A 12,256-nucleotide genomic window follows, 5' to 3' on the forward strand; every position below is an offset into this window, starting at 1 on the left:
TCAGTAGGCTCTCTATGGTGTAGCAGTAGAGGGTCACCAGCAGGCTTGTGTTCAGCTGTTCCTTTTGGAGCTCTCTCAGGAAGTTTAGGCGCTGCTGGGCTTTCTTGACCAAGGCTGTCAAGTTGGACTTACAGGATAATTTCGCAGAGATATGGACCCAAACCTCGCTTTACACATTTGGCTTTGATGTACAGGTGGCCCGGAGTAGAGCTGTTTCTCTGGAAGTTCAGGATAAGTTCCTTCGTCCCAGACATGTTTAATGCTAAGTGGTTAGTTGCACACCACCCACCCAGGGTCAGGACCTCATCCCTGTAGGTCTCTTCATTCTCCCCTTTTATCCTCCGCACCACCGATGTGTCATCAGCAAATTTGACAATGATGTTCCCTGGGTGGGTGGGGATTCACCCGTATGTGTAGAGCGAGTACAAGAGTGGGCTCAGCACACAGCCCTGTAGCGGGCCAGTGTTTAGGGTGCGAGCAGTTGAAAGGTAGTGGCCCAGTTTCACCTGCAGAGGCCAGTTGATTTAAAAGTCCTAAATCCATGGGTCGTGGATGATGGGAGCCCCTGGCTGACAAGCTTGGGGATCAGGATGTCTGGTATAACTTCTTAAATATGCACGGTTATATGATAATTCTTGAATTTTTGCTTATTATTCAAATCAATACTATTTTTTTAACCAATGTAGATAGATAGATAGATAGATAATTTATTCATCCCCGCAGGGAAATTCACATTTCCAACAGCATCCCTTCGCTGAGAACAATACAATAATAAAGCAAAAGGAATACAATATACAAATACATAATGTGACGTGCTAACACCCACTGTAGCGTGTTGTGTATAGTATTTAAATAGTGCAACATAAAATACACACTGCAATAAAAGTACGGTAATATGCAATGTAGGGGATGTGGTTTAGTGTGGGCCTTTACTCCGCCGGGTGGAGTTAAAGAGCCTCATGGCGTGAGGAAGAAAAGATCTCTTGAGTCTGTCCGTGGTACAAGACAATGACAGCAGACTGTCGCTGAAGCTGCTCTTCTGTCTGGATATAATGCTGTGTAGTGGATGTGATGAATTGTCCAAGATTGACCGCAGCTTTTTCAGTGCCCGTTTCTCAGCTACTGTTGTCAGGCTGTCCAGCTCTGTGCCCACAACAGAGCTCGCTTTCCTCGCCAGTTTATTGAGACGAGAGGCATCCTTCTTCATGACGCTGCCTCCCCAACACGCTGCCGCATAGAAGAGGGCGCTTGCCACAACTGTCTCATAGAATATTTTCAGCAGCTTTTTGCAGATGTTTAAGATAAGGTGATTGTGTAATTGTAATCCTGTGCAGTCCTTTGAGAATTTTCTGTGATTAAGAGATATATATAAATAAATGTGACTTGTCTTGACTTAAATGCCATAACACTGTTAAAAACACACAAAAGGTTTAAAAAGTTGTAGTTATTTTTACAACTATGTGCTGCTAAATATGAATAATAATACTAATACACAACGTTCCTTTGAAGATTTACGTAACCAGAAGTGAATCATTTAAGATACCTTTGATGCAATGGTGTGATTATGTATTGGTGATTCAATATTGAATTTGATGATCTGTTGTTTTTTTTATTATTATTATTATTTTAAGATCAATTACTGACAGCTGTAAACAAAACGATACAGCGATTTTTTTAATCATCCCATTGTTTTTTCTGATCATTTTTGGTAACTTGTCCATTCTACCAATAGGCAGTGTTGGGCGCCTTACTGAAACAAAGGAAAATTGTTACAGCTATTAGTTACTTGACTTAAAAAGTTATTCAGTTACCCTCCAAGTTAGCCACATAACAAACGAAATAGAAAAAAAATTGTACACCAACCTGTGGAAGCAGTGAACCCTTCATATCTTTTGGCTTGGGCAATCTTGCGAACTTACAAACAAACACTTAGACAAGACACTCCATATCCATTTTCTCTCTGAGCTACACACCACTCAAAGATCTCCATTTCTGGGTATTATCCAAGACGTTTTCTTTTATTCCTCTTGGAAAAATAATTTTACAAATAAAATCACCAAAATTCGTCGCCTTTGTTCGATTGATTTCCTGTTGGTTCTTTGTTTCTGTATCAGCCACACCCCCCCACGTGCTGCCTACCATTCTCTACTGGTGTCTCACAACCAAATATGTGCATATAAGCTGACTTCCTGTATTTTACAGTATTTTATAGTTGTAAATTTGTCTTAGATGTGAGTATATAAGGTAGGGAGAATATTTACTTGAGGAGGAATTCAGCATCTTTGTATTCTGTGCTTAAAATGGCATGACCATAACTGTATACAGTTCTTTTTCTTAGGTAAATACAAACATGCAATGATTATCTCTGTCGGATTGAGGTATGTATGTGCAAACACAATGCAAGAGTACTCAACAATCAGAGGAGACTTTAATTATTGATCTGCATTCATAAAATGACGGAGGAATGTAGTAACTCATTAAATAGTAACGATAGTAGAGTTGCAATTGTATTGATACTACTCGTTACCGATAAATGTAATTGCATTCCTTAAGTCCCAACACTGCCTATCGGAATGTTCCCTTTTTTTTATTTGTGGCTTGATGAACAACCATCACAAATGTGAAATATGAATTACATAAGCGTGGAAGGTTACAGACAAGTCAAAGGTAACGATGAATAACAGATCACAAGATACACTGTTGGTAACAGAGACCTGGCAGTAGACACAGTGTTTGTTGTTGAGGCATTTTCCATGCTGACAAGCCTGCAGCACATCCAGCATCATCAGACCTCATGTGCTTCTGCAAGCTGCCTCTCATTTTTTCAAATCAGCTATTTATGCTCTCGTATGTTAGATCAGGAGGCTTCTTCTAGTACTGGTAACAAGGAAACCAGTACAGAGCCTCCCCTACTTACGAACGAGATACTGGTCGAGTGCTATACTTTGGAATGTATGTTTAAGGTTTATATAAGTATGTGTAGGGCTTGTCTAAGTTTAAGTAACCTGTATTGTTTTGTACTGAAAAATAAACATTTAATAAAATAATATTCTTTATAAAGATAAATAAAGTGAAGTTTAACTTACTTTTGGAAGATGGGCTTCAAGAGTTAGGGGACTTCCTCCTCCGTGGTAGAAAGGGGCCGAAAAAAAGCGATCCAACCATTTTCTCAGCCGCATCAAGCTTTCTTATTTCACTTTCATTCGCCTCTTCTTTACACCTTACGCGAACCATATTGAATAGATGCACGAGATATTAAACAATAAAAATATCAAAGTTCTTAGCGCTTTGGAGATACAGTATAGAATGTTTTTCACATGAACTAGGAAGAGGAAGCAGATTTCTTCTTCGGGGTGGATGCTGGGTGACCTCTCACGCTGGTAACACCAGAATGAAGCACTTTAGTACTTTCCTGTATTCCGAAAAACATGCACGATACAAAATCTAACTTAACTTATTTTTCGACATCCAACATTTTGACACATTTGTATGTGACGCTGTTCGTTACTCGAATGTTCGTAAATAGGGCAGCGACCGTACAACCCGTTTTCATGTGGGGGACTGTGTTTGGGGACAGTGAAATCCTTGAAATTCCTTGAATTTGAATGTTCTGTTTTCAAGCATTGAAAACTGCTTGAATTTTAGGGGAAGCGCTTGTAAATGATTGAATTTTTTATGAAGTGCTTGTAAATGCTTGAAATGAGTGCGCTGTTCCTTAATTACGCGGACACTGCTCTGTTGTGGCTTTGTTTTGCCATTGCATTTCTTCCTTCTTCATGAATAACAGCAGCCAGCGTTAGTATGGCATTGTCCTTTGAAGCGCCCAAAAGGACAGGTGCATACTACACCTAAACAGGGCACTATGAAATGTGTATTAGTGCAGAGATTACGGATCAATTATGGACATTTATTATGGGCCATGCAAAAAAATGAAGGTAGCGTTTCCGAGTGGTAAATAAGTGCCAAATTATTTATTTCAATCTTGGGCTGGGCTAGATAATATTGTCAGAAATTAAACCGGTCTGTGGTTCAAATGACTCGCAGTCTTTACAAATGGCACGAGATTCTTAAATGAAAGACGAGAACGGCATTGTGGGATGTAATTCGGTCATTCTGCACTGAATGAAGGGAACAGCATTTTGAGAAATTGGAATATTGGCTTGGAAAGTTCTTAAAAAGAGCTTGAATCTGTCTATTAAAAGGTGTGCAAAATCCTACCCCAAAAAAAACGTCCTGGAGGGGTGCCACCAGGCTGTACTTGCTCAAGACACACCACAGGAAGTGGTTCCTTAAGGGATTTGTGAACTGTGAACAATACAATCCAGCATAATAATGATTTCCTGTTGCCATGTTTGTTTTTTAGGAAAGAAGAAGTTGCGGTCATACAAATAGTTTGTCTTATCATCGTCCTTTCTTGATCTGGTCCCTTTTAGATTGTGGGCTGAATGTACACAAACAGTGCTCCAAACTGGTTCCCAGTGACTGCCAACCGGATCTCCGGCGGATCAAGAAAGTCTTTAGCTGCGACCTGACCACCCTGGTCAAGGCCCACAACACGCCGAGGCCCATGGTGGTGGACCTCTGCATCCGGGAGATCGAACACCGAGGTGAGATGGCACCAAGCTCACATTTAAAGACGTTTCATAACACGGGTCGATGTGTTGCAGGTATGAAATCAGAAGGTCTGTACCGAGTGTCGGGCTTCTCGGAGCACGTCGAAGAAGTGAGGCTCGCCTTTGACCGAGGTTTGTCACCCGGGCAGCGGACTGAATGGAATGTTCGCGTGATTGGGGGAAATTCTTCAAAGTTTTCAAATTCTTACGTCACATTTTTTAGCAACCAAGTCGTTTCAACTTCACACCAAGTAGGCCAATTTGTAAGCTGTGAGACGAGATATTTTTGTCAATCATCATATTTGATTGATTGATTGACATTTTTAACTTTTTTACCCTCTGTTGATCCAAATACACGGTTACAATGATATCAGAATCAACATTTTTCTCAAACAATTGAGAAAAACTGAAAGGAAAAAAGCTGAGAGGAAGAAGCTGGAGCTCATCCTGGTGCTGTCCCCTTAACGGTTTAAACACTTTTTACATTGATGCTTTGAGGAAACCAAATGATTATAACCAAAAATGAATCACATTTTATCATCACTGTTATATACGCTCATATCCAATTCAAGATAAAACACTCACATAATACACAGATAACCAAAATCAACAATATATGTACAATTTGTTCCCTGTCCCTATTCAAACCCAGTTCTGTCACTCCCCTGTTGTCAGTCCGTCTGCGAACCTCTGTGTACTCTGTGTATACAAGGCAAGCCTTTTTCGACCCTGACTCCCATCTGTCCCGTTTTTGCTCCCGTTTGTCTCCGGCTATGACCTGTTTTGTTCCCAACTACGTCTACTGTCCAGTTCTAGCTTACTACTCGTTTCCGACCCCGACCACGCCTTGCTTTCCCAGTCCCGGCCACCGACCAGTTTTTTTTCGTTCCCTCACACCGCCATCGCTCGCTACGGAAGATCCACTTCCTCGTTCGGATCACAATCCGAGTACGAGAGCGACTTGCTTCCCACGTCTGGCGAACACCGAATCGTGGGCGCAGCCCTTCCTCTTTCCTTCAATAAAACTTGTGGTAAACGCGACGCAATTGGGTCCTGTTTCCGTTCTGGTCCTGACAGTGCGATTGAAGTATGCTGAGAAAAAAATAGCCTCAAAAACATATACACTGATCATAATTATTTCACGCATTATTGCTAAAAGCTAAACTCTTGAAATCTGATCAATAAAACAAAATCATGTAATCAATAATAAGATATTGAAATCACTTCAATAGAATATTTTTTAATTTACAAAATAATAATAAATCCAATAAAATTTGGCAAAATACCAGCAATAATACATTTTTGATACTATAAATAATAAAATAAATGTACACTATTTTATGAATCATGAATATTGAGAAGGTTCTAAAGTAAGGGTGGGCGATTCTTAGAACTTTTGTAACAACCCGATACAAGTGAATAAAGGGTAGTATTGATGGATACCGATCCGATACTTTTTGCATGGAAATGTCACAATTGTTGAATAATTGATCCGATCCGATTACTTGGTTCATATCGATGATATCAATATTTGGCTCAATCCGTGTCACAAGCCAGAGACAGAGACAGGACCCAATAGCGTTCGTTTTACTCAGTTTTATTGAGAAAGAAAGCAGTGCTTGCTTCCAGGATCTGATGATCGTCGGACACAGGTAGCTGATGGCAGGATGGCACTTCTGTGTCGAGCGAGGATAGTCGTGGGCGGCAGGAAAGCTGGTCGATAGCCGGGACGGGGGAACAAGGGCGGTAACGAGTCCAGAAAAAAGGTGGAACACAAGTATCAGCCAGGAAACAGGGCAAAACAGGTCGATGGCAGGGACGGAAGAGCGGGGCAGAAACGGGTCCAGAAACAGGTCCAGAAACAGGTAACAGGCAGGAGAAAACGGCAGAAGATTTTCGGAAGGTACAGAGCTTGCCTAGCTGAAAGCGTAGGTTCGCAGGACGGTCTGACAGCTTCCTCTTGGAAGCCGGGGGTTTAAAAAGGGTCAGGGAACCAATCAGCGACCAGGCCTGTTGGCGCCAACGGGGCATTCGCAGGTGCCCTGAATCAGCAAACATGACAATCCGCTTATCCTTACTCTAAAGGTTACTGCACACGAAAATGTTCCTGATATCAGATATTTTTCAATACTCAATTTTATTAAGAGCTGTGCGGCAATAATTTCCGTTTTTCCTTTCAGTTCGGATATTTCGTATCCAGCACGCCTTAGAACACACTTTAATCTTGGACTTAGTATGAGACTCAGTATTGTTTGACTGTTTTGCTATTTTTCTTGAAGCTAACCTGCCACCCACATTATTGATTTACTGTAAATGTATTTACCTGCTATGAACTATGGTTTGTTTGTTTGTTTCAACTGGATTTCATGACTTTTGCTCTTTAAATGCATCAATGGTTGTCTGAAAAATGCTGTATGAATAAAATGGAGTTGAGTTAAGCTTCGGTTAAGGGTACAGTTATGCATTGAGCTAGAGATGGCAGGTTAGGATGAAACAGTATCAACTTCCTAAATGCATCTTGATTATTTTATCAAACAAAATCAAAAATTGCTCATCCACAGAAGGTCTGAAAGCTGATATCAGTGCCAGTGCCTACGCAGACATTAACATCATTGCCGGTGCCCTGAAACTCTACTTGAGAGATCTCCCTATCCCTGTCATTACGTTTGACTTGTACCCCAAGTTCATTCAAGCTGCAAGTAAGTTCTATACCTCTGAGTGGTACCACCCATCGAGATCCTTACTTCTATTGTTTTCGTGCAGAAATCCCGAATGCTGAATGCAGGCTGGAGGCCGTCCACGAGGGATTGCTGCAGCTTCCGCCGGCTCACTATGAAACTTTACGCTACCTAATGGGTCATTTGAAAAGGTGGGACACAAAACACAATTTCAACACAATTCAGAATAGTCAAGTCAAGTCAAGTCATTTTTATTTGTATAGCCCTAAATCACGAAGAGTCTCAAAGGGCTTCACAGATTGTTACACTATATTACACAAACTATTTTCAACCGACAAGAGGAGTAGGTTATTCGTATGCAATGGAGTAGAAGTGAGTTTTAAGTTTAGATTTAAACATTTCCACTGAGGTTGCAGATCGAATAAGAAACTACTTTTTATTTGGACAGGACCAAATTTGACTCAACATTACTGACATCCGTACTGCTAGAATTGAATTTTTTGCAGAGGTTTTCAATTACAGAACTGTATTTTGAACCACAAAAAACATCACAATGCAAAGAATACATTCTTATCATAATATCAGAAAATGTTCATTTCAAGTATGATATTTTATTGGCATCATATAGACGTCATTGGCAAAAATGTGGCGTAAAAATGATTTTACCCTCCTTTAGCATGTAGAGAAGTCCAACTTTGTTGGCGATAGAAAGCATCTCCATCTGCTTTTTGGTGTTTTTGTCGTTCCAGAGCGTTTTGCTGACATAATGGCTTTTAGAGAAACTCGAAATTGAAAAAGATTTACCTATGTTACAGGTTCAATTCGTTTTATATACGTCTAGAACATAGACCGCAACGTTATTGATGCAAAGTCTGACGCAGGCAGATAAAGGGCGGGGCAGCTGTTCAGCCAATCAGAATGTAGAGTTAAAGTCGCGACCATCCGCCAGGTAGCGAAACTGCGAGAATGCATGTGTTAAGTTTAAAGTTTTGTAGACACCTAAAGTGTTTCTGTAGTTCTGTGGTTAAAACATTAACCTAACACGCAAAAAGTACCTGGTTTGAGACCAGGTGGAAGCATATGTTGGACTGGAGAGGGATGTGCGTCACCAGGCTGTACTTGCCCAAGACACACCACAGGAACCCATGACACTACAACCCCCAGCAAAAATTATGGAATCACCTTGGACAAGACCTCTCACAGAAATTTTATTCTGTAGAAAAAACTCAGATCACAAACATGAAACAATCGTAAGGTCCTTCCAATGTGCAACTCCTTGGCATTCAGAAACACTGAAAGAAATTGAGAATGGTCAGTAAATGTTACTTTTTATAGAGCAAGTGCAAGGAAATAAATATGGAAGGACACACCTAGTCAATTTACTTTCCTTAATTGGGTACCTGGCTTGGATTACGTTTGCTTGTTAGTCAGCAGTTAAAACAGTGCCGTTATCACACCTTGGAGGGCTCTTGGACTAAGTGGATTGGCAAGAATCATGGCTCCAACAACAGAGATATCTCTTGAGACCAAAGACAGGATCGTCAAACAAAACGGTTACTCTACTTGTATGGTTGCCAAAGCTGTGGGCTGTTCACAATCAGGTGTGTCATGCATCATGCCACAGAGCAAAAACTGTTAAAGAATTCCTTGAGGAAAGACACCTCCAGTCAATGTCGTGGCCTGAAAACAGCCCAGATCTCAACCCAATTGAAAATCTGTGATGGAAATTGAAAAAAAATGTTTACAACAAGTGTCTGACCTGCCAAGATGATCTGCCAACTGCAATCAAAGAGATTTGGCACCAGATTGATGAAGAATAATGTTTGTCTCTCATCAAGTCCATGCCTCGGAGACTGCGAGCTGTCATAAAAGCCAAAGGTGGTGCAACAAAATACTAGTGATATGTTTTGATTGTTATTTCTTCGTCTATTTTTCATGATTCCATATTTTCTTCCTCAAAATGGAGTAATTCCATATTTTTGTCTCTGTGCTTTTTCTATAAAAGTAGCATATACTGACCACCACAATGTATTTTAATTCATTTATTTTAGTGTTTCTGAATGCCAAGGAGTTGCACGTTTGAAAAATGTTATTATTTTTTCATGCTTTTTATTTGAGTGTTTGTCGGAGTGAGTACTTTTCAGAGACTCATGATTCCATACTTTTTGCTAGGAGTTGTAGTGTTCAAGGGATTCAACCAGCTCGACACTCAAAATAAGGAGAGTATATATCAATGGATTTTGAACTTGCAAGAGAAACAGAGAGAGGACCCTTGAGATAAGAAAATTCCATTTGTCTTTTCACCCGCCCTTCCTGAGCCTCCTCTTTTTATTAAATCTTCAAGGTTACAAAAACAGATCAACCCTACAGGGTGTGGTATCAAAGAACAGCAATGGTGTCCAAACAACAAACAACAGTCAAACTAAGAAACGGTCATCCTATGAAATCTCCTTTGCATTCGTCCAATATTAAAAACAGAATAAACTATGCAAATAAATGTCAGAAATGTTACTTATTTTATCTTCAACTAACATACCTGGCAACCTCCAGGGCTCCATGCCCTTACAAAATGTTGTATTTTCCCTTACAAAATAATCTTACACCATATTTTTTTTCAAACGTGTTTATTTATGTAGTTTAACATGTTGTATTGTACATGTGTTTCGTTATATCATAAATATTGTTAATTAACATTTTGTTGTGAGATACCGAGTTGCTCAACATGAATGAGGTTTATTATAAAAAAAGTTCAAAAATGAAGGAGCTTGGACGTTCACTGTAGAAGGAAAAAATACATGCAAATATAATTGATTAATTAATTAATAATACATTCTCTTATTCAAATTATGAATTCATTTTCTGCATTAAATTATTGTTGGTAATATACTGATTAAAGGGATAAGCACAAACCTGTCTTTTTTCATTTTCTCCTTTTATACTAACTTCTTTATACAACAATAATGATTCGTAATATAATGCATCAAAGCAAGTGAGCCGTTTGAGAGCCGGCTCTCTTTAATGAGTTGAGCCGAAAAAGCCGGTTTTCTAAAAAGAGACGGACTTCCTTTCACTACACAACTACCACATAAAATCCGATGTTTTTTAAGATCACATGTATTTCAAATTTACTCAATCAACCCCGCCTGTTGTTTTCAGATCAGAATGACTTACGGCGTTATAATTCAGGTTCGGCCATTGCGACTCGATGATTCTATCCAAAGAAAATTCAAAACTATGTTGTGATGTAGGCCTACTGCTCTGCTTTCGCTTTGTTCACGTGTGATCGGAATGATGCATGATGGAAAATCCCCTGGCGGCAGACGCATGCGCACAGTAGCGTCAAACCGCTCGCTTCGTTTGCAACGAAAAAAAACGATACCGAGATAGAGGCTACCGCGGCGAACTCGTTCGACTTGATTGATTTGCCCTTTCATGATAGTCGATGTATACCAGGTGGTACCCATAATTGACAAATTTGCGTTTTACAGATTTTCTTGTACGTCGTACACGTCTTAAAATGCATAATAAACGCACTTTGTACGGCAAAAAACGTACAGGTTGATAGGAATGAGCTAACGTTTTCAATATCTTTTAAATGCAGTTCATGTGTTTTTCCCCTTTTTTGTGGCATACCCCATCCAGAGTAACAACATTCGAAAAAGAGAACTTGATGAACTCCGAGAACCTGGGCATCGTGTTCGGTCCGACGCTGATGCGGCCTCCGGAGCAGAACGACCTGACCACACTGAACGACATGAGGCAGCAGAAGCTGGTGGTGCAGCTCATGATCGAAAACGAAGACGTCTTGTTCTAGCTGATGTATTCCGACGACCGAGAAGGAGACGAACGGAGCATGACCGTACGGGTGTCGCCGTTGTCTCGTTTCTGTCTGTTTCCGGGTGCAGAGACGCTCTCGTTTGATTTAGCGCCCAATCGGAAATGTTTACAGGTTGTGCCGTCCCCCTGCTGGCTTCCATTTGAAGAGGATTTTATGGAAACAAAACGTCCCTTTTTTGTGTGTGTGTCAAAAAAAGTTTGTGCAGTGAATCAGGGTTGGGTAGGGTTACTTTAACTGGATTACTTTCAATGACTTTTGGATTACTCCAATACCAAAGATGCTAATAAAAGACAAAAGAAACTAAATATGAATAAAATGAATAAAATGATGACTCACAACACGTGGTCAGCTTTCTCTCCTGGCTTTGATCTCTTTGATCTCCGGCAAAAGTAACATAAAATGCGACAGAAACAAAATGAAAATAAATCCAAACAGCTTGCCAACCTCATTTTTGCCGTTCTATGTGTTCCGTTACTCCCCAAGCCTGCACAAAATTTAGTCAATTTATTCATATTTAGTTTCTTTTGTCTTTTATTAGCATATTTGGTATTGGAGTAATCCAAAAGTCATTGAAAGTAATCAAGTTAAAGTAACCCTACCCAACCCTGGCAGTGATGATTATTTAAAAGGATGACTGGAGACAATTGATGGATTCATGAAGCACTTTTTGCAACGTGTGTACAGATTTGTTTTGTAAAGATGTTTATTTTTGTCTTTTTACTCTGAATCATGTTGTTTTGTCACAGTAATATATATATATATATATAAATATATATATATATATATACAGTTGGGAATGATGCATGTTTAGTTAATAACTGGAGAGATAAGAGAAATAAAAGCTGTGTTAAATTAATGTGTTGTGCTTTTCTATGAATAAATTCCAAATCGGTTTTGAATGATATCATGGAAACAAAGTTGCACTTAAAACGTAGGCAAAGCCCGGTGGTTATACAGCCCTACTTACGATGTTCCGGACAATTGTTTGTAAGTTGCTTCACTACTATATTTTGTATGTTGAAGGTTTATATAAGTATGTTTAAGACTTGTATAAGTAACCTGTATTGTTTTGTTCTCAAAAATTAACGATTCTTAAAATATTATGCTCTAAAAAGAGGAATAAAGTT

At 39.6% G+C, this 12,256-nt stretch overlaps 1 protein-coding gene across 2 annotated transcripts in view; it reads left to right on the forward strand.

The window, feature by feature from the left end:
- chn2 (chimerin 2) overlaps positions 1 to 11,985 on the forward strand; it is a 72,725-nt gene extending 60,740 nt beyond the window's left edge. Inside the window, exons 9-13 of one of the 2 annotated variants that reach the window (XM_088327306.1) lie at positions 4,434 to 4,607; positions 4,668 to 4,745; positions 7,175 to 7,312; positions 7,377 to 7,482; positions 10,934 to 11,985. In XM_088327306.1, the coding sequence (XP_088183432.1) occupies positions 4,434 to 4,607; positions 4,668 to 4,745; positions 7,175 to 7,312; positions 7,377 to 7,482; positions 10,934 to 11,105 (668 nt within the window). In that variant the 3' untranslated portion in view covers positions 11,106 to 11,985. The remainder of the gene's footprint in view (positions 1 to 4,433; positions 4,608 to 4,667; positions 4,746 to 7,174; positions 7,313 to 7,376; positions 7,483 to 10,933) is intronic. The other variant, XM_088327307.1, reaches the window with a different exon arrangement.
- Positions 11,986 to 12,256: the final 271 nt, after the last annotated feature.

The sequence above is a fragment of the Urocampus carinirostris genome, chromosome 2 (genome assembly GCF_059441175.1).
Source record: "Urocampus carinirostris isolate Australia breed hairy pipefish chromosome 2, RoL_Ucar_1.0, whole genome shotgun sequence".
Classification (NCBI taxonomy): Eukaryota; Metazoa; Chordata; class Actinopteri; order Syngnathiformes; family Syngnathidae; genus Urocampus; species Urocampus carinirostris.